Here is a 23796-nt window from a genome sequence, read left to right on the forward strand (position 1 = left end):
TTCTTAAGTACTAAATTGGAAAAGGAGATTGGGGCACATTATATAGGATATTGAATTCTAAACTTAAGAGTTTGAATTTTAAAAAAATGTCAAAATTTTATGGTTATGAATTATTACTTTAAAAAGTACATGATAGAACATGGTTTGAGGTAAAAATATGAGTACTTTTGCTATTGGTATATATCTTAGAACTCTGTAGAAGTTTAATATATTAATATATGTTGCCATCTCTAGCATGCCAGTAATCTTCTGAAATATAAAAGATTATGGTCTTTCAACTCATAGAAGTGTATTATATAGGATATGTAAGTAATAAATATCTGCTGCTTACTAGCCGTGAACTTTTATTCATGTCTTTTGTTTAAATGCTAAGGTAACACATGTTCTACAATCTTGTGAAAAAGAACAGAATTTTCTAGACCATATTTTCAAATAAAACATCCTAGAAGTTTCATCCCATAGTTCCTTCAGGCATCTCAAAGGGCAGAACAAGTGGAAAACTTTTTTTTTCTTATTGAATGCAACCCTCAAGTACTTTGAATGGTTGTAGTGGTTTGCATTTAGGTTGATTAAGTGTAAATAACTGTTGGATAGTTTAACAATGCCATTATCAGCCTCCCATCTTCTAGGACTTAATGTCTGCAGGAGGGATGGTGATTCAGTAGTTATCCTACCTGAAGCCCTGAGCCAGGAATCAGTGCTTCTCAACCTCCACAAACTACCTAACCAGCTTCCCAGAAGGAAGTGAATGTAATGGTTTGAATATGAAATGTCACCCATAGGTTCACATGTCTGAAACTTGGTCCTGAACTGGTGGCATTGTTTTGGGAGTTTGTGGAGTCTTTGTGTCACACAGCCTATGTGTAGATGTGGGTGACTAGCATTGGGTCTTGAAGGTTACATTTGCTTCTGATTCTAGCTAGAGCTTTCTGTTTCCTTATCTACAAGTTGTGATGATCCATGATGTAAACTCTCACTGCCACAGGCTGAGCCACCCAGTTAATATGCCTTCCCCATCTTGGATTAATGGTACATTTTAAACTATAAGCCAAATTAAATCTGGTTCCATTAGGTTGCTTCTGTCAGACAATGATAAAATGCATTATGTGCTTCTCATGATAACAAGGAGTTAGTCCTGCAAATTTACTTATGTCAATCAATTTGTGGATGGTGGAGGAGAGAGGTGCTTCTCAGGTCTTTCCAGGTATCCTGCTAAAGATAATGCAAAGGCACCCTTCTTCATGTCCCACAAATCACACAGCAATTTGGATGCACCATCTAACTTTTATGACAAGGCAAGACTCTATGAGCCTCTGCCCACGTGATGTCCCCACCTGAGGAGAAGGCATAGCCTAAGCAGCTCAGATATTTCTGAACTGGCCTCCTGTCTCCCTAAAAATAGAGGCAGAGAGCCCTTTCCCCCACTTCGTTATAGTCCACAGAGTAATAACAACCTCCACACTACTGCTGGTGTGTTTCAGCTAATTGGTAAATGCCTTACAATATGCAGGAATCAGTATACAGTCTGGGTTAGGATGGGTTAGCAATAACACATAATCAGGAATCCAAGAAAATAAATTTATTAAACTTTAAAGGGAAAAATCCACAGACATAAAGAAAGTTAAATATAGATGCAGGACACAACTAGTCATACTAGTGAATAATGGCTTGTGTGGCCAGCAAAGTACCAAAATGACATTCTGAGACTGATTGAGGTATTTAGCTATTTTTGGCTATAGGAACGTGGTCAGCCCATTGTGAAATGGTAAGATAGTTCTTCCAAACACACATATTTAAGTTGAAATAGGCTCTAAACTGACAATATTTTACATGAAGCTAAAAAATGTAGCTCTTTAAACCATAGCAGCAAGGTAGCAGAAAATCCATTACAAATTAATTTGAACTTTAAACACCCAATTCCAGATTTTTTTTCACTGTCTTTCTTGCAATTTACTTTTGAGTAAAATGTCAAACACTGTTAGAGTGAAAGGTAACTTTATAAAGTTTTGAGTTGCTGTTTTAATATTTAAATAAAAAGTATTCTTTGGGGGGTGGAATTCTTATCTTTCATAAATCCTTACAAGATCTATCCCAAAGAATTTTAAGTTATTAAAGAATCAAAATGTAATGTATACATTACTTGGATGCCTTGAATTTTTTTTTCTTTTTGACACCCTAGTTTGAGGTCAATCTTCTCAGAAGAGAAATAAATAAATGATCAGACACTTTTACTTAAAATAAATCCTGTAAAAAGTTTGATGAATAAGTTTCTGCTCCTGATTTACTTAATTTTAAGTTATATTGTGCAATGAAAAACTACATTTCTTTTGTTCCTTGTTACTACTAACATGAGTATGTGCCTGGCCACAGGCTGTGAAACAAAGACCCATGTCTTGGACTTCCTGTTCCATTATTTGCTTAACTTCATTCGATCTGCTTCAACTTACAAAATGCTCCTTGTACCTCTTCCTTCTTATGCAATTATGAAATGAAACCAAGCTGTGTTTGAAGAGGCGCAGCTGCAGAGGTGAGAGAGCCTTCTTTGCCATGATGTGTGTCTCTAAGCCCTCCACTGTGCGCTGCGACAGCATCCTGGCTAGTTGCCACCAGGTGTAACTTCTACTTCTCTTAGCATGTAGCTCTCTGACGTGAACTGAAATATGGTAAAGAAAGTTCTTTACTTGTTATTTTTTGGTATGTGGTATGTTGATCTGTGTAGAAATGCTATAGTCTTAAATTAAAAATATTTGTTTAAAAATTTAAAATGAATACGTTCCAATAATGCAGGTTATTAGACATTTTAGACTTGCTTAAGATGTTTTGGTAGGTATAAAAGGGTCTTGTAAAAAACTAACTGGTTTGCTTTCCTCTAGATGCACTGAGCAGAGCACTAAATCAACTGTGCTGCTGCGTTCCTTAGGTGCATCATTGTGAACCACAGCACAGTGTGTACTGTATTACAAAACAGCCGTGCTTGAAGTGTAAATTATTAAAAATATCTTTATCAATTTTATGTGAAAATAAATGTTTTCCATATCCAAACTAGTTTTGCCTTTTCACTTAGGAGTTTTAGTTCCCTATTATTTAAAAAAGAAAAAAAAAATTAGCTTGTGCTATAATTTGCATTCAGTTTCCTGACTGCAAATGCCACTTGATTGCTTGGCTTTTTAGAAAAGCATGATTTACAATACAGTAAAAACCATAACCATTTAATGTCTAGTATCACAAAATTAACACCCCACAATGAGACAATCACTGTCACGAAACAGTCTTTGAGACAGTCCTTTAAAATATTTACAGTTCACAATGGGAGGAGCTATTTGATTACACATTCTTATTAATTCTTTCACTTTAATATTATATGTCAGCTTTTCAGGCAAAGGCATTGAGGATCCACACCCACCCTCATACTCTCCCAACAAAGCTTTTAAACACGGTTTTGGTTTAAGCATTAGATGTTGCTCTTGGGATACTGAAGAGAGACTACTGCATGATTTTGTTCAGTTGGTCTGTGCTCACATAGCCACAAGATGAGAGGAACTCTTTGTCAGGCAAGGGCAGTGCAGTTGCATTGAGTATGAGGCCCTGTGGAGACTGCACGATGTGAATGGAAGTGTAGTCTGGGACAGGCATCTCAGCACTGAGAGCAAGCTCTGCTGTGGCAGGCCTCCCTGCAGTCGTGGTAAGGCTTTCTGTGGTGAGGTAAATGTCCTCCTGGTTAAAGCTGGGCTCTACATTGGACTTGGCTTCCATGTGAGGGGCCACAGCAATGCACTTTTTGGCATCTGCCTCACAGAAGTAGGCACTGTCCAGGTTGTAATTGGCTTGGCAGACTGAAATCACTTCTGGATGCATGATGTCGCATGGGGGCATCCCTGCCTTGCTCTTTTGGCCTGGGGAAAGGACTACACTCCCTGCTGGTGTAATGTCACTTACTTGGGCATAAAAGTCGATGTTGGCCAGGGAACTAGGACTGCTGATCTGCATGGAGGCAAGTTGGTGGGTTGACTCTGTTTCACTAGTAAGAAGTGGTTGTGGTTTGTCTTCCTCTGTTAGGGTAGTGCTGGGCTGCTGAGTGGCAGGAGAAGCATCATAAGGTAGGTTATTTTGATTTTTCTGATCAAGGCACAAGAGATCAACTTCCCCTTTTAACCTCTGTGGCTGAGCAACCCCTGAGGCACCATCACACATGTCACTGGCTGGGAAATCAGTTTCCAGAATGTCAGGGTCATAACAGCTGGTACGCCCAGAATCATCATCCTTGGCCCCAAGGATGTTAAGTGATCTCTGATGGTCATTGTTGAGAAGTCTGTCCGTGTCAGAGCCTTCAGTCTTTTCATCAGGGTCATCAATGTCTAGTTCAATAAACTCAACCCAAGAGTCATCATTGTAGAACTCAGGCTTGTAGTTATCATGAATGGCCAAGATTGTATTCACTTCTTCTAATTTCCCTTCCTAGGAAACAAGAAAATGAAAACACAAAGCTCTATGAAAATAGACTCACAATGATTAAATAAGTTTAAATCATTTGAATTGAACTTGCTGAAAGTATCTCAACCGATGACAATATTCTTTAGCTATTGCTTAATGAGAACTATCTTAGGATAGATTTATTAATTACCTTGAGAAGATCTGGATCAATTCCTTTAATCTTTGGAACTGGAACTGGTGGTAAAATAAGCATCTTAATCCTTGAAAACAAATGAAAGTTTGGTTTGTCGTATCTTAAAAGTTACAAATTCTCTTACTTTAACAGAGAAATGAAATAAAGACAGTAGTAGTACTTACTGAAAATATTCTTACGTTTCATGTAAGTGGAACATGAGAAAGTGAGGGAAAATATTAAACAGGAGATGACCCCCCCCCAAAAAAAACTGTGGAAGAAAAATCTCACATCAACAAAAACTTTCATGTGAAGACCATTTAGATAAGATGTGACTTTCCTATAACCTTTTCTTGCTTAATGCTTTTTGTTGGTTACTAATTTTAGTATTTGGCAGTAAGAAATTTAATCCTGTCTAAACCCAATTTCCATGTCATTTATAAAGAAGGCAATTTAAATTTACATCAATAAATGGCAGAGAAAATAAAAGAAAAAAAAGAAGCTATTCCACATGGAGCCAAAGTTACTTGTGTCCTTGAAGAAGAGCGGGCTGAGGTAGGTTAGGTAAGATGAATATTATTTCAGGAGCTATTTCAGATAGGAATGACTAATTTGAAATATATCTCACCAATCAGGATGGACTAATATACACAAAATTCTATGATGCATATGCCTTTTCTCTTCCAAATATTGCAATTATTTTTTATTGTAATTCATTTCAATGCTGATTCTGCCTATTTTTGTGCCTTGTTGAATCTCTAGGACTTAACATAACTCCTGGCGTATGTAAAGTACTCAATAAACACTTCTTGAATAAATCATCTATTTTGTTAGTAGTATAGCTGAAGTTCATGTCTTAAAACCAGTACTGGGGAGCTGATGATATTGCTTAGTGGTCAAGCAAGCCCCTGAACTTGATTCCAGTACCACAAACAAATACTACTAGACCAAAAGAAAACAAGACATGCAAATACAACAGCATTAGAATAAAAACATAGGACTACCTATGTTAACCAATTCATTTTATGGTTAACAAACCTCCTCAGTATTTAGAAATCCCAGTGTTGATCAGACAGAGTGACCTGACTTGTGGACCTTTGTTGCTGTTCCATTCCATGTAAATGTATGGTTTATGTAGTTAAGAATACTTTCGCTCAGTATTTCTACCTGGAATTTTAATAGAAGTTGCTTTGAGAAACATCCACCATGCTTACTCTTGGAGCAAGTGTTAAGATAAATGTACTGTTAAATATTATATACAAATATGAATATTATAAAATATTTATAGTATTTCCTGTCATTTTGAATGCTTCTGAGGAGCCAGACATGTGAAATATACTTTGCAGTAGATTACAGCCTGGCATATGCATTTGTAAACAAGCTTTTATTGGAACACAACCATGTCCATTCATTTATATATTGGCTTGGGCTACTTCCATACCATATTAGTGAGCTGAGTAGTTTTGATGGCAACATATTACCCCTAAAACCTAAAATCTTACCATACGACTATAAATAAGGCTGATCATTGAAATAATACATTAAACATTACATCTTACCCTTATAAGCAGTAAGGAGGCAGATGATCATATCATCTGTGCAGAGATTGAAAATATTAAGACACAGGCTCAACTCATGCATTAATACTTGGCATAGCTGCTGCTTAATACCAGTACCTGACTGAAAGCCAGGCTCTTTCCCCTCTGTCATGCTGCTTTTATTGAATTCTTCATCTCTAAATGTATACTTCAAGTTTTAAAAGACAGAAACAATGCAAAGTAACTATAAAATAGTAAGCAAGAAAATCTTAAATGTGTAGTTTTTGATTTTGCTACATGTACCTCTCCCTTTATTTTATTTTATTTTATTTTATTTTATTTTATTTTATATTATTTTATTTTGGTTTTTTGAGGTAGGGTCTCACTCTGGTCCAGGCTGACCTGGAATTAACTCTATTATCTCAGGGTGGCCTTGAACTCATGGCAATCCTCCTACCTCTGCCTCCCTGAGTGCTGATATTCAAGGCGTGCGCCACCACGACCGGCTTACCCCTCCCTTTTTGAAAAGCATGATCTATTTTGGCAAATGTTAGTGGTGACCTGATGCTACAGTGGCAGGACCTCAAACACCGAAGGTACAAGCTGGTTTTGCAAGTAAAAGAAGCAGCAGGGTTATAATGCTATTGTACAATGGTGGTAAATGATACTGACACAAAACCAGGAATTGTGATGGTGATAAAAATGGAGCTTGTATGTCCTTCTCAAAATGGGAGAGCTGTGTAGATCAATGAGCTCAAATCAAAGAACAGAATGGTTTGGCTCTTGAATTAATATTGCTTAAAATACCCCAAACATAAATTTTTCCTCAAACAATTGAAAATTGTGTTGTCACAATTACAGAAGTTGTTTTTGTAAAACAGAAATGTAGCTGGAAAGCTAAGGGCAAAATGAAGTGGTACAGCAAGTTTTCTCCCCCAACCCCTTTACATTATACACTTGAAGATAATTCCCTGTTGAAAATAACCAATTCTGCATTCAGTTGGAGACTTCCAATATGCTTGGCATTTTGAAATGCAAGGATTACATGAACTACTCTACTTCTTTTCAAGGCAGAGTCTCACTTTGGCTCAGACTTACCTGGAACTCACTCTGTAGCACCAGGCTGTCTTTGAGCTCACAGTAATCCTCCTACCTCTGACTCCCAAGTGCAGGGACTAAAAACATGTGCCATCACACCCAGTTTCCATTACATAAATTTATTTTAATAAAATTCTCTTTTGAGGTTTTCATATGCTAGACTACCTTAAAAATACTAAATAAAAACCTATACTGTATAGGTAAGTAGATACAATTTTGATTTACAGATGCCTTTTGACTTCAGCAGAAGAACCTATTCACAGTTCTATACAGGGTAATCAACTGTCATGGCTGCCTCAAATGTGGTATTTCCCAAGAAATAAGACTTGTGCAAAAATCAAGTGAGTCTCAGGAAACTTAACATTGGCAATCATTCTAGTTTTAGAAAGGGTTTATAATTGTCTGATGAAACTTTTAAAATACCTTAAATGTAAATAATGAGAAATGTATAACAATTTTTCATCCACTTTATTTCACACATTTCTAGTAGTGAGGACTGAGTTTCTTTAAAGAAGAAAAATAGAACAATAGTACCTAATAACTCAAGGTGATTTCCAAGATCATATTATTCATAAAAATGTGGAAATGGATAGAGAGATGGCTTAGTGGTTAATGGCTAAAGACACTTGATTGTAAAGCCTGGTGGCCTGGGTTTGATTCCCCTGTACCCATATAAAGCCAGATTTACAAAGTGGCACAGTAACAAAAGACCCTGGTACACCCATATATACACATTCTCTCTCTCTCTCTCTCTCTCTCTCTCTCTCTCTCTCTCTCTCTCTCTCTCTCTCTCATGCAAATAAATAAAAAGGTGGGGCTGGGGAAATGACTTAGTGGTTCAGGCATTTACCTGTGAAGCCTAAGGACCCACCTAAGCCAGATGCACAAGGGGGTGCCTGCCTCTTGAGTTCATTTGCAGTGGCTAGAGGCCCTGGCACACCCATTCTATTTTTCTCTCTGCCTCTTCCACTCTTTCTCTCTCAAATAATTTTTTTAATGTGGAAAACTAAAGAGGTTACAAGCTCAGAGCAGATACAAACAAGATTAAATACTAGAGTGTTGAATCCTGTACCCATCTCTCTAGAACCTGAGATGATATAAAATGGATTTTCTTAAAAAATCATAAAAAATGTAAGGTCTGTTTATAAATACAGATGAAATGCCAAATTATAAATATCCAAATATTTGAACTGACACCCAAGTTTGTTTAAAATCACCATCATATGAAGCTTCAAAAAAGTTTATTAGAAAGAAGTGTTTGGAAGGTTTCAATGCACCCTAAGATATAGCCAAAAGTCCATTGATGCCTTGATATCCTGGAGTGAATGGATGAACTTGAAGAACTTGAAGGCAGCTCAGTAAATAAGGAGATACCTTATCACAATATGTGCACAGTTACTAGGCTGTTTCTTAGCATCCTTTTACATCTGCTTGATTTAAACTATAAGTTTTCTAAGATGAATACAAGTTACTTTTCCTAGATGTGGGAAATATATAGCAGAAAATTAAGGTTATTTGGACTAATTAAAATTCCCATCTTTAATGTGAAAGAGAAAATACCAAGAAAAAAAGTACCATGGAAACTAAACAACTTGCAAGAACATAATAAGGAGACTATTTCACACCTACCTTTGCTGTTTAGAAAGTATGACTCCAAACAGTATCACTGTTAGTCCAAATATTCCAAAGATGATAATTAAGAACCATGGAAACTGAATATCTGAAAGATGAAAGAATATTTCACTAACATATTATAAATAATTGAATCAAAGTTTTACATTTCACTATTCTTTTCCATGTAAAAATATATGCTAATTTGAATTAATCTGGTAAAGTCAGTGATCTTGCTTGAAAACCATGGAAACAGAATAGAATGATTTAGAATGTTTTCTTTTCAAAAACCATAACACCTCTTCTCACTGTTCAAACCTTTTTCACATTAAAAAATCCCTTAAACAACAAGAAATGTAGTTTAAATACAGTGTGAAAAAATAAATGGATTGAAGCATCGTATATGTATCATTAAGATATTCAACTCTAGGAAAAAGCCTGTTGTTTATTAAACCTAACTAAACAATGGTAAATTGATGTTTTTAAGAGGTAGTGATATCTTTTAGCTTCTAAACTGAGGTGTTACCAGAAATACAGGATAAAGTTTTACTTAGCAACTATGGACACAGACATGTAGAACACACATTTTTAGAGGTTTAAAAGGCGTAGTCATATGTCCATATACTACAAATTATATTTGCTTCAGATTTTAATAACTTTGTGTGAGCCTTTGGATAACTCATTTGTGAAGCTTCCAGCCATTCCCTTAAGTGTCTCCAGTGATCTTGCAGTTGGTTCTTGGTACTATTAACAGGAAGGCACAAGCTAAACACTTTTTAAAAACATAATTTATTTACTTATTTGCAAGCAGAGAGACAGACAGAAAGGGCACACCAGGGCCTCTAGCCACTGCAAACTCCAGATGCATGTGCCTCTTTGTAAATCTGGCTTTAGGTAGATAATGGAGAATCAAACTCAGGTTGTTGGTCCTTGCAGGCAAGTGTCTTAAATGCTGAGCCATCTCTCCAGTCTGCTAAACACTTTTTCAATAAGAAAGACAAGTGGAATTTACTTATGTTGCTTTTTATACTGTTATGCATGTTTCTGATTTAATAGGTTATAAAACCCTTCAGAGAGATATGGTCAGTTTTTTTTTTTATAAATTAGTAAGAATAGAGTATTATTTTGGACTTTGTGGCATCTGTAATTTTATTACGTGTTATATTTAGCAAGATAATAATGTGGAGCTTTACATTTTCTTAATAGGGAAAATCCAGTTAAAAAAACTGCTCAAAGAATTAAATGCTATCATATCAAGCTTAAAGGGCGTATGGCAATTGTAGATTTTTTCAAAAATGGTTTTATTTATTTTTAAGAGAGAATTAATGAGGCAATGCAGACCAGAACCTCTTGCTGCTTCAATCAAACTCCATATGTGCCACTTTGTACATCTGGCTTTACTTGGGTACTGGAGAATTGAATATGGGACAGTGGGTTTTGTAAGCAAGTGCCTTTAACCACCTTAGCCACCAAGCAACCTTCCCAGCCCAAATTACATGCACACACACACACACACACACACACACACACACATTTAAAAAAATATTTTTATTTGCATGTGTGTGTGTGTGTGTGTGTGTGTGTGTGTGTGTGTGTGCATGTGCACACCCAGCTTCTTGCTATTACATAGGAAAACTAGCTGCTTGCACCACTTTTTGTGGCTGGCTTATGTGGATGCCTAGAATTGAACCAGGACTGGCAAACTTTGCAAAGAAGCACTTTTGACTGTTGAGCCATATTTCCATCTCCAGGAATTCTAGATTGTAAACAATAACTACATTATGTGAAATTCTGTTTAAAAACAAGAAGCCAGTTAGTGTTCAGAAAAGGTGGTCTTAGCCAGGTGTGGTGGTACACACCTTTAATCCCAGCACTTGGGAGGCAGAGGTAGGAGGATCACCATGAGTTTGAGGCCACGCTGAGACTACATAGTGAATTCCAGGTCAGCCTGAGCTAGAGTGATACCATATCTTGAAAAAAACAAACAAAAAAAAGAAAGAAAGAAAGAAAGAAAGAAAGAAAAAAAGAAAGAAAGAAAGAAAGAAAGAAAGAAAGAAAGAAAGAAAGAAAGAAAGAAAAGAAAACATGGTCCTATAAGGAGTTTTCATCTTTGTGCTATTTAGTGACCTTGCACCTGAATAACACATGTGGAAATCCAAATCTATCTTCTCTGTATCATGAATGTTTATTTAAAACCTCATCCTCATAGGCTACATAAACGCGTTCAACAGAGAAAGACAATAGCCATTTCCATTTAGGATTGGTAACACTACACACTTACTACCTGTATTAACCATCCTTCTTTATTTTTGTTTCTAAAAGTTTTAATCATTTTATTATAAATTCTCTAAGTATCATTTTAAAGGCTTCAGTAATCTTTGTGGTTCTCTGCACACAATCCTCAAATGTTCCATGTGTCTGTGAGTACAACTGACATCTCATTTTATGGGGTCTTCCCCTAAGTAAGCACCACACCTGTACTTTAAAAAAAAAATTGCTTATTTTTATTTATTTATTTGAGAGTGACAGACAGAGAAAGAGGCCAATATATAGAGAGAATGGGCATGCCAGGGCCTCCAGCCACTGCAAATGAACTCCAGACGCATGTGCCCCTTTGTGATTCTGGCTGACATGGGTCCTGGAGAATCGAGCCTTAAACCTGGGTCCTTGGGCTTCACAGGCAAGAGCTTAACTGCTAAGCTATCTCTCCAGCCCCACACCTTTACTTTTTAAAACCAGTGAGCAACCAGATTTTCTCCTCCCTCTAGGCAACAACAGAACTACGCTTTCTTGGACATACATTTTAAAAACTGCAGTGTAGAAAGTTTTAAAAAAATGAAGAAAGACACAACATAAGGAAATATTGCCTAAAATTCTGCATTCCATGGGTAACCACTATATTCCTTTGTCTGAATTTTTACCTTCCCCAGAACTGTCCCCATATTAAGTACCTTGGACATTAAGCCCTGCTGCTTTTGCCATGCATAACTCCTGCTACAGATTGTGACTGACTGTGGGGGTCTCTCCCTGATACCTAATGCTCATATTTTGACTTGTGTAGTGGACATGCAGCAGCTGTTGCATTGCCGAAAGCCTTGCTAGTCACCCTTAGTTTATCTTTACCTTCCTCACAGGCAAGGGCGCTCACATGAGGAAGAGCTACATAGAGCACCTCGCTGAACTCTCCATATTTTTCAGAGTTTCTTTGTCGGGATCTCACACGCACTTCATATTCCTTATCCAGTTTCAGCGAGTACAGTGGAACGGAGGTTGACAGGACGGGGTCCATCTTTCAAGACAAAACAGGAAAGCTTACTGCCCTGAGCATCTGCAATTCAATATCCAAATCCTTTACGTGTTTTCTCATTTGTACTCAAAATAAATTTCTAGAAAGTGATTAATACTTTAAAATGCAAGGAGGAAATTTGCTATTTTTTTTTAAAAAAGAGGCAGGAACAAATTTTATAAGGAATCACTTTTTTATAGGAAAAGTGATCCTCAAATGTATTTTAACATAAAGATATGATGAATCTGCTTAAAGAAATACAGCCATATCTTTGCATAATGCCATTAGATACTCTACTAAGATTAAATCAGAATAGAATTATTATGAAGCGTAGAAGAATTATAAGAAAGATGACAGATATGTTACCTATTTATTGGGAACATAACAATTTTGTGTAGAGGAAGGTATTAGAATAGACAAAAAACAAACTTATTTCCACATCAAATTAAAATATAATCATAAGCAGAGTACATATCTGAATTCCTTAAAAATTCTGTGTAATAACTATTTCATAATCATAGAATGGAAAGGGTCCTAGAAATACTATTGTTACTTTTATTGAAATGTCAAACAATTGCATTGGAAACAGCTATGTACTTAATCTACTTTGTTCCAGAATCCTTAAAACGACCTCAAAGTGGTTTGCTAGTCAGAAATCTTCAGAGGAAAGGCACTGGAGACCACTGTTACTGAGAATTGGAGTTTCACAGTTCTTAAGGAGAAGATATTTCTTTTCCTCCCCAGGGAGGGTAGTGAGAGTATCACTTTCTTCAACATATGGTATCAGAGGCAGATTCAACTCCATAGGATGTTTTCTTCTAAGCTAAATAAGCAAAGCAGTTGGTATTCAATGTGCTTTTCATGTATTATTGAGTAGAACACCTGTCCCTGTTTATAGAAAATGTGAACCATTCAATTTTTCAGCAGCATGGATTTTCACAGTAAATAAAATCCCTGAAACAAAATTTCAGTTCCACTGGCTTCTACTCACAATGTACTGCTTTTCCTTGTGTGTACAGGACATGGATTTTATCTATTATTTTAGTCTCTGACTTTAGGCAATATTTGCATACTTAAATACTTTTATTAAAGCAGGATTATGAATAAAAATTTTATTTTATCACTTTTTCTTAAAGTATTTATTTATTTATTTATTTATTCATTTATTTTTGAGAGAGAGAATTGGTGTGCCAGGGCCTCAGCCACTGCAATGGAACTCCAGATGCTTGAGCCACCTAGTGTGCATGTGCGGCCTTGTGCTATCTCACCTTTGTGCCTATGACTTATGTGGGATCTGGAGAGTTGAACGTGGGTTCTTAGGTTTTTCAGGCAAATGCTTTAACCACTAGCCCATCTCTCCAGCCCTCTTAAAGCATTATTAAAAGTCTGTATTTCATTATTAGAACAAGTCTAAATTTATCTGCTATTGTCATTAGTATTATTTATACATTTCATTAAAAAATAGAACAAAAAGGGCAACTCACCAAGATTGACCCATATTCTATACCATCATATTTCTAAATTGAAATGACTGGGCAAACAGAACCTTCAAGCCCAGTTATGTCACTGTTCAAAGTGGCTCAGACTTAACTTTTTGCTAATGATAAAAACAGGCTTCTATTTCAGTGGTTCACTAAATGGATAGGGCCTTGTATTTCAAAATTTGGGGAGTGAGCCCTGCCAGACTGCCCAGCACAATGTCAATACCTGGCCAGAAACTGACTATCTTGTCCAGGGCTGTGGTTGTAGTTAGAATGATTTAGAATTGGTTGTATTTGGAGTGGTATGATAATCCTGTTTTCTTTCTTATTGTGTGCCATGTAGAATTTACCTAGGTGGTGAGTTCTTATGCACTTGGCAAGGAAGTTCAGAGGCCAACTTGCTCTATTACCATGATTCAGGTACGTAGCAAAACTTATTTTTGAAAACTCTACAAACAAAGTACCTCCCTTTCCCTCTTTCTGAGACCCTTGAGAACTCATGTTAATGAAAGCATTTGGACACAATCTGCTGGTGACCCGATCATGATTCCTTCTCATGTTTAACTACATCTTCAAAGACAGCTGAGCGGCAGTCCACAATAATCTTGCTCTACATTTAAATAGGACACCAGGGATAAGAAGGAAACAGCTTTCTTTTCTTCCTAGGCTTCCATATAAGCAACTGTATCTTAGAAAATTTTAAGATGTTATTTTACTGATTAGATCAGTTTTCCTCTAACAATAAGTTGTGGAGCATGGGCATGTGGTATTATGTTTAAAAAAGAAGTTTAATTATAAAATGAGAGAGTGATTGTTAAATTAGAAAGAAGAAAGTCAAAGTTTAGTCAATGTAGTGAGTGACATCTTACCATTTTCCACTGAGTTTCATTGAGTTCTTTGTATTGAAGTTCATACTCCAGAATTATCCATCCCTTCTGAACATCTGCACTGGGTGGTGGTTCCCATCTCACTTGGATATCCCCACGAATCCCAGTCAAACTGATGTTCAGTAAAGTCCAGTTCAGGGCAATGGGTGGATCAGGTTGTACTGTGCAATTCAAAAGAAAAGTAGTGCCCAGTGAGGCACTTAATCTTAATGGTCTGCTTTCCTCTAGAGACCATTTTACTCTGTGCATGTTGATTACTCATAGACTTAATTCTCATATTCCTATTATGGCAGCTCTTGCCTAAGAGTAGCATTTCTTACTTCAAAATGATTAATTTTCATTTTAAAAACCTTTAACTCCCCTATACACTTGTTAAATCTGTAACCTTCACTGGAAAACTCATTATGTTGCTTTTAGTTTTAACAGCAGTTGCGTTTTGAGATTTTGATAAAAAAAAAAAAAAAAAACACAAAAAAAACTCCAAATTGAAGGAGCAGGGAGTCAGAAAGATGCCACTTTTTTTTTTTAAGGCAGTGTCTCACTCTAGCCAAGGATGACATAAATGACATAAATTCACTCTGGCTCCCAGGCTGGCCTTGAACTCACTTCCATCATCCTACCTCAGAATCTGGAGTGCTATGATTTAAAGGTATACAACACCATGCCTGACTAGAAAGATTAAAATGCAGGTTTTTTTTTTTTTTTTTCCTGAGGTAGATAAATCTTTTTTTTCTTCTAAACTGTGTCTGACATTTTAGAAGGACCTTGTCTCACGTGAGCTGGTGGTACTGCTGCCACCCTCTGACTCCTGTGCGGCTGCTGCATAGCTTTGCTGCACTCCTTCATTTCTTTGGACACGCAAAAGAAAGCATTATGTGACATCTTGAATTGGTGATGGTCAGTCTTTCCCCTCTTTTTGCTTAACTATCATGGGAACAATTTGAAATAGTAGCTTGCTCAGTTTCTACATATATACTCTGTATTCTTAAATAAATCCATGAAGCCTTACTATTAGGGCTGTAAAGACCAGAGTTTCCGAAAGGGTGATGAATATAAGGATGGATGCCTAAGCTAGGATTTCCAGCTAAATTTGTACATTAAATAGTCCTAAGAAAAGTATTGCTCATTAGCTCTCACTACCAAGTCTTTTGAAATCACTTGTAGATACAGAGCAAAATTTACATTATTTCCTACCATGTGTGCATGGCTACCTGAATGCTATAAAATCTGGATCCCTAGAGATCATTAGGGATAAGACCATACATGTATGCTACAGGAGTTCCAAGGAGTTGAAGAGAAAAGACCTTGTATTGTTTTAGAGTAGGAATGAATCTTATGGTGGTTTTTAAATACTAGTCAGATCCACAAATGACTACATTTTCAAAATTAAATATAAAATTACTCAAACTACATGTGCTGGCATAACACTGGTAGTACCTTGCTACTAGATTTGTTGAGGATTGAAAAATCCTGATAACCGAAGATTAACCCTTTAAGTAATAATCTATTATTTATAATTTTAAAATTAAGTTTAAGTTACCATATAAAATAATATATTTCATTATAACATTTTCAGACATATATGTCAATATACTTTGCTGTTATCCACTCCCTTTCCCCATTGCCTCTCCTATCCTTCACTGACTCTGTTTCTGATCTCCCTTCTTGCTGCAAATGGTTCCTCCTTCTGTTTTCTTGTCAATGCATTCCATTACCCTCTCTTCCCCACCTTTTTACTTCTTAGATTTCTTCCTCCTCCCTTATAGTCCCCTTTATAATTTAACACAATCACATACTCATTCTGTAGCCTAGGCTGTCAAACTTGTGATCCTTCTGTCTCAGCCTCCTGACTGTTATGTTTAAAGGAATTTGCCACAATGCCTGAATCTTATTAAAATAATTTTGATGGAAAATTTCCTAAAACTTAGCTCTCATATTGCTTCTCAAAGTTTCTCCTCTCCCACTTTAAGTAAAGGCTATTTTATAGAGCCCATTGATAGAAGGCTTAGAGTAAACAGATCGCAGCATGAAAGCATATCTTCTTTACTTCTGCACACACCACACACCAACATACTATAGCTGACAACTTCTATGAGATATTTACAACTGCTCCTTTGCTTCCATAGCTAGGTGTTTTTCTCTTGTCTTCTCCATTTCTGTCAGTGTTGGCTCTATCCTTCCAGTTACTCATAATAAAAATGCTGAGCTCATCCTGAGTCACCTTTTTCTCAGTACCACACATTCTCAGTTGCACTTTTAAGATAACATCCAGATTCCAACTACTTCTCACTGCCTGCCCCTCCATAAATTGGCCCAGCCATGATCATTTCCTCCGTGCATTAGCCTCATTACTGTTCGTCTCTTTAGGTCTTTTTCCCTTTTCTTCCAGTGTAGTCTTGACACAACCCTCAGGTTCAACATAATCTTATTTATTATGTTAGAACATAATAGTTATCATTTAAAAATCTTGCTCCAAGTGGAAGCCAAAGTCACTATAATAGCTTAAAAGCTACAAATATCTCAAATCTGCTCTCTTCCCACTCTCCTCCATCAACCTGTGCTGGCTTCACTGCTGCCTGACGTTTCCTGAGTGATCCTCAGAATTCTCACCCTTGCTGCATCCTCCTGCCACAGTGCCTTTCTCCAAGAAACACACAAGCAGGTTATCTCATTCTTCATCAATTTCGACTGTCTAAATGAAGCCAAACCCAATTCCAGTCTCTTCAACACTCCAGTTCTCCTCCTATTTCTCCATTGCATTGTTTCCTTCCACCCTCACTTGAATCAACTCCTACAAGGTGGATAGTTTCTTTTTCAGCACAAGGGAAGGACACAATAGCAGTCTGATGAATGAGGTGAATGAACATCAAATTTCTAACTAATTCCAGAGGACAGCTCAGGCGGTGCAAGAATTTATGGGTAATAACAAGGCAACTGTGATTTCAGGTCATTGGTGTCTTTCTCCAGACACATGAGCATTACTTTAATATTTATTCCCTCACTCTTAGTTCCTTTCCTCACTTCTGTAGTACAGTTCTAAATCTTCCTGTCATCATTGTTTATTGTGGACATCACAGTCTTCTAAGCTCTCTACTTTAATCTGTCATAATCGAATATACTAACCACACTTGGCAAGGTAAATTTATTCAAGATCCTAGTTACATGGTAAATAGTATTCAATAGCCTTAAGATTAAGAGCATGGGTTTTGGAGCTATACTCCCTAGGTTAAATCCAAGACCAACTTACTAGGTCTTTGTCTTTGAGCTAGTCATGTAACAATTCTGAGTCTCAATTTCATCATCTATAAAAATAGGCATTATAGTATTGTCTATCTCACATGATGATTATGACACATGATAAGTGTCCGTGTTAGTTATCATCATCTTCAGTCATTTCCCTCAAAACAAACCTCTCAGTAGTACGACCACGTCCCATTTCCCTTGTGCGGCACAGAAGAAACACTGATGATTTTCCTATCTGTCCAATAGTCCTGTGCCACTGTTCTTGAATCCTTGACCATTTTGTAATCTTTGCCACCTTTAGAACTAAGTAGTGACTGGATGGTCCAGGAGCTGCCACATCTGCTAACTCATGCTTTATGAGTCAAATGAACTGTCATAATTTTGGTAACAGTCCCCACCATCCCTCAGTCAGAATCAATCTTTCAGACCTTCCACTAACATCTTGATCACTATGCATTCCACACACCACCAGTACCATATTTTTCACACTTTTTTGTGGCACACTGCACTGTAATTATTTTTGAATTGCCTGACTCCATTATTTGACTATTTCTTGTCATGCTACAGCTAATATCTATGCAGAAGCCTAGTAAAAGTCAGCCACCTAACTGAGTAGGGCTAACTATTGGTAGAGACATGATTAGTATATGGGCCTTAAACCAGTACTCTTGGAATATATTAACTTAGCTTTGGCTCCACAGCTATTCTTCTAGTGGTCAGACATGTACTAAGTAGGTTGTACAAACAATCAGGCAATATGTTATTCTTACTACAGTTTTTTTCCCTTAAAGGTAGACTCTCAGATAGTTCTTATTTCTGTGTACATCATCCACCTACATTCTCTTGGTGTCTTCTGTGCCGATGCCTATGAAACCTCACATAAGTGCCATATGTCTAGAAGGGTCAATAATTATTTTTTAAGCTTTTCTTATGTGTGTGTGTTTGTATCCCATTGCAAATAGATATCTGTTGAGCTTTATGTAGTGGCTAGGGAATTAAACTGGGTCCAGCAGGCTTTGAAAGCAAGCACCTTTAAAGCACCTTTAACCACTGAGCGATTTCCCCAGCCCCAAGGAATTCTTATAAGAAACAAATGAGCTCTTGTGGATAGATGCTGAGGCACAAAGCCCAGCTACTCGAAATCCTTCTTTGATTCTTTCCACGTCACTGTTTATACTGCTACAGTATAAACATGTATATTCAAATTATAGTTGTTTGTTTTATTTTGTTCCTCATAAACACAGGACAGGCAAGCAATTATCATGGACCTTTGACTTAGTTTGTTGAGCTGATTCTCTCCAAACTTTGTTCTGAGATCTTATAAACGTGATTTTAAACTGACTGTGGCTGTTTTCTAAATGTCTGTGGTTATTATGGTTCTGCTAAAGAAAATCTAAGCTTTGGTTATAGCAATGATGAAGGGTAAAAGCCCAACATTTGAAAGAAGAGTTGAATATAATAATCATCAAATATTAAGGGAAGATCCAATAGTGAGAGTACACTGTCTTTGCCCCTTCATTTGTGCACAAGAATCTCATCCACATGTGGAGAATTCTTAAAGAAGACAACTGTTCTTTTCTTTACAATATTCTTTTCTTCACAGCATTTACCACCAAACTTCTTTATATTAGAATCAATGTAACTTCTATCTGCCTTTTCCTCTTGCTTACCAGCTGATTCTAACTTCTGTAAACAGATTTCAGGCATCTAAACACATCATTATAAAGCTTGCTACTTGATTACTATTTAGTCTAAAGTAATGTAAAATAGAAAAAATCAACCTGTGACTTACCTATTTCATCAACAGTGAAACATTTTTGATCCACCGTACCACCATTGCTAGTTAGCTTGATGCAGTAGGGGATCCAGATAGAGGTATATGATGAGTTAAAGTAACAGCTATTTTCTCCAGCAGACACATAATCAGGGCACTCTTTCCATTCTTGGGTCCATTCATGAGCAATCCTGAGATGGAGGGTAATACAGGATGAACCATTTCTCAATCCATCGTATAGCTTTGGTCTAAGTGAGCTACTGTACGTACACCAGCACACAAATATCTTATGACACAACTTTTGTATGTTAGCAACACCATTTCCAAGAAGTATCACATTTGTAGACAGTATCATTATTATTTGAATGCTTTCAGGAATCTATCTGCTATTTCTGCCTATGATAAAACATTGATTTACTCACTGTCTAGGCTGTGCCAGCTGCAAAGTTAAGCAATTGTATAATGAATACTTTACTATCCTGTCCGATGGGTAAAGGTTCTGTGGACAAGGATAACTTCAAAGTGTTTCCCTACAAACCACTGTAGAGACAAGTCTTCAAATTATACGGAATGCTGAGAACTGTGAATCTTCAGGCCTGGGAGGATTTTTCCTCTAATTCATGGCAGAAGAAACTGTGCCGGCATGCTGATGGTGTCTTCCATGCTAGTGAAATACAACGTCTAGCACTGCCATGGTCTGGCTACAATTATAAAGGTTCTTCCTCATTTCAGGCCCAAAGAAGACTCAGAAATTACCCCTTTGGACTCTGTGCTCATTTGATTGCTAGTCAATGGGCACTGAATAAGTAGAAGACTTCGATGGCCACTCTGGGAGACTGATAAATGCTTAAGGAATTACTTCTACTCACCACCACTTCCACATCAGTAAGTGTGGGTAAAGGCTCACAAGTAATATTCATTAGGGCTACTTAAGATTTCAGAAAAATAAAAAGTATTCACTATAAGTGTTCCTGGAAGATGGTGTTTTTAGCCATGCTGAAAGATAGATAGAAATTCAATAAATAGCAACGAGGAAAAGAAGGAGGGAAGAGAGTGGTCAACGGCACTGAAGTAATTAAGTGTGGGTATGAGTGAGGGAAGGGGAGCAAGAGTGAATGGAATGACTTCCGAAATCAGAATTGCTATTTTGGCAGTGTTAGGTTTGTATATAAAGTAACCTCTAAAAAGACTCAAGTGTTAGGGATTTGGTCGTCAGCCAGTGGGTGATCACTAAGAGATGATTGGATCACAAGGACTTTGATTTAACCAATGAGCTAATCTGATATGCATTCATAATTTGATGGCATTATTGGGAAGAGGTAGAAACTAGGTGGCGGTGCCTGCTTGGAGGAAGAAGGTCACTGAGAGGTGTAATTTTGAAGGATACATCTCATCCCTAGTTCCTTCCTGCCTGTCTATCCAGTGTCTGGTCACCATGACGTCAGAAATTTATTTTGTCACATGTTCCTGCCACCAGTGATTTTCTGCTCGCCCCCCAGCCCCCAGTCTGAAGCAATGGACCATGGTGGAAGCCTGATGCAATCAAAGGAAGTCTTTATTGCTTTAATTTTTTCTGTATCTGGTATTTGTCACAGTAATAAATCGTCTGAATAACATAGGTGAGCTAATTCATTATCTATTTTCTTTTCAAGGTAAAGCCCACTCCAGCCCAGACTGAGCTGGCACTCACTCTATAGTCGCAGGCTGGCCTGGAAACTCACTGCAATCGTCCCACCTCTGTCTCCTACGTGCTGGGATTAAAGACATGCGCCACCTCACTAGGCCTCGTTATGTATTTATTTTGTTCTCTAGCCTGTATCGGTTGAGAAGAGGGTTTGTAAGTCAAAAAGACATAAACTGATGTGGTGTAATTTTTGGCTGAGTAAGAACACAGGCATACTCTAGGCAGGCAGAGGTTCCAGCTCTTCCCGTGGCGGGGTGGTGCTGGCAGCAGTGGGCAATGAGAGTACGGCAAGCTGTGGGGGAAGCCGGTCTGCAAGGAAAGGATGAGTAGCTGGGAAGAGACATTTCCATTTTCTTCTTTCCAGCTGCTTCTCAGGCTGGCCCTCTGAAACTAGAAGTCTTCAATCGTACAGGGGCCTCTTAAGGCAGCTAGCTGCTCACCAGCTGTTTGAAGGCACTTGGGATTAAAACAACGTAGACTCCAGGATCTGACACAGTGAATTGTTGCTTAAACTCTGATCTTAAGTTTGATGTGACATGGAGATCCATCCCTTACAGGAAAAGTAAGTGGTGAAAGACCAAAGAAATGATAATGTGCTCATATGTGCATATTTTTATTCAGAGCAATAGTAAAAAAAGTTTGAGGAGGTAGGTGAATTGGAGTAAATTAAAATGATGACTAGTTTACCCAGGGAATTAGGCTTTCCGACGATAGTGGAAGAGATATAAGAGGTGTAAGAGTTAGAAACTTAAAGTATTAAGATATTGCCAAGATGCAGCATGGTGTTCAATATGTCAGGATTTGTAACAGGGAGCTAGCCTGCTCTGCTGTGCTTCAGTTTCTCAAAACCCAGGTTCCCAGGAGAACTGTGTGAAAAGCCCTGCTTAGATGATACCAAGTCCATCAGCTCCTCAGGACACTGCACTGACAAGCACTTAATCTGAAGCATGATGAATCAGGAATAGCTAGTTCAAAACATAGCTCCCAATTTCTTGCTTCATAACCAAGTTGGATAGATATTGAAAATATTTCTTGTTCTATAAAATCTACAGAAAAAGCCAGCCTTCATAAAACAGATACTTAACACCTGCCTTCACTGAGTGAAATTTCTACAGTTGACCAGTGACAGTGTGAGCAATCTACTCAGTCCTCTTGGTCCAAAGTGCAAAGGAAGAAGAGCTGCCCAAGGTTGTCCTCTGACCTCTACATGGATTCCATGGTAACCACATGCCCACATCACACATCATACACACACAAACATGCACACTGATACACATACATATTCAAATAAATAATAAAAAGAAGAAAAACAATTTAAAACCAGAATAACAGCTGAAAGAAATGATTTCGTCTTAACAGTAAGCTATTGGAGAAGTCATAAAAATAAAATCATCTTAGAAGCTTTCTTTCATTACATATATCCATGCATTTTTTAAAATTAAAATTTAACCACTAGGAAAAAAAAAAGTAACATTTTCCTTTCTCCCTCTAAATTCTTTCACAATTTTGCATGGGAAATGACATTTCTTTTAGTGGTTTAATTTTCAAAATATTTATTGGTTTGTTGACTTGAGAGAATGGGCATGTCAGGGCCTCATGCCACTGCAAACAAACTCTAGACACATGTGCCACTTTGTGCATCTGGCTTTACATGGATATTAGGGAACTGAACATGAGTTGCCAGGCTTTGCAAACAAGTGCCTTTAACTATTGAGGCATCTCTCCAGCCCTGAAATTTCTTTTTCTTAAATTTCAATTTTTTTTTATTTTTATTAATTAGAAACTTTGTTGTATGGGCAAATCAAGTGTTAGTCACATTCCCCTCCTCCCCACCCTCATTCTACTTTTAAAAAGTCAGGGTCTAGCTGGGGCGGTGGAGCATGCCTTTAATCCCAGCACTCGGGAGGCAGAGATAGGAGAGTTTGAGGCCACTCTGACACTACATAGTGAATTCCAGGTCAGCCTGAGCCAGAGTGGGACCCTACCTCGAAAAACAAGAAACAAAAACAAAAACAAACAAACAAACAAAAAGTCAGGATCATTTTTATGGGAGACCATTGCAGAAGATAACAAAGAAGGAGAGGACGCACCCTATGGACCGACCACGTGTCGCAAGCCCACTTCTGTAGAAAAGGAGGCATTCTCAAGGGAGGAGCTGAGCCCATAGTCAACTCTGCCATGCTTCCCTTCCCACAGCCTCTTTCTGCCATGCCTGTGAATTGCATTCATGTGGAGTCCACTTGGACCACAGAGCCTGAACTTAAAACATCCCCATCCCAAAGTGGCACAGAAGACTCTGAATCAGCTCGGAATCAGCTGCCCTAAAAAGCAGAGCTCATGTCTTCTGCCAGTTCACCTGGGAAGCATCAGGGCCCAGCAAATCATATGAGTGTCTATGGGCCTTCTTCCCTGCTGTCCTGTTGGCAGACCCATGTGCTTAGATTCCTGTATGTTTTGGATACTAAGGTCAGGCCAGTGAATTTCAACGATACCACCCCCTCTCCTGCCTCTTTCTGCCTTCACTGACTCTAGTGTTGAATAAAAACATGTTGCACTTTTGTGTGTCAGGAAAGAGATGCATGATTCTGTAG

The 23796-nt window shown here is 37.6% G+C and overlaps 1 protein-coding gene across 1 annotated transcript in view; it reads right to left on the bottom strand.

Annotated features, from left to right (window-relative positions):
* Window positions 1-1564: 1564 nt before the first annotated feature.
* Window positions 1565-23796, bottom strand: part of Ghr (growth hormone receptor) — a 272896-nt gene continuing 250664 nt past the window's right edge. Inside the window, exons 5-10 of the mRNA XM_045132800.1 lie at window positions 19540-19712; window positions 14487-14665; window positions 11974-12139; window positions 8869-8959; window positions 4622-4691; window positions 1565-4455 (exon numbers count right to left, since the gene is read on the bottom strand). Of these exons, the coding sequence (XP_044988735.1) occupies window positions 3484-4455; window positions 4622-4691; window positions 8869-8959; window positions 11974-12139; window positions 14487-14665; window positions 19540-19712 (1651 nt within the window). The 3' untranslated portion in view covers window positions 1565-3483. The remainder of the gene's footprint in view (window positions 4456-4621; window positions 4692-8868; window positions 8960-11973; window positions 12140-14486; window positions 14666-19539; window positions 19713-23796) is intronic.

The sequence above is a fragment of the Jaculus jaculus genome, chromosome 13, assembly GCF_020740685.1.
Source record: "Jaculus jaculus isolate mJacJac1 chromosome 13, mJacJac1.mat.Y.cur, whole genome shotgun sequence".
In the NCBI taxonomy this organism is placed as follows: domain Eukaryota; kingdom Metazoa; phylum Chordata; class Mammalia; order Rodentia; family Dipodidae; genus Jaculus; species Jaculus jaculus.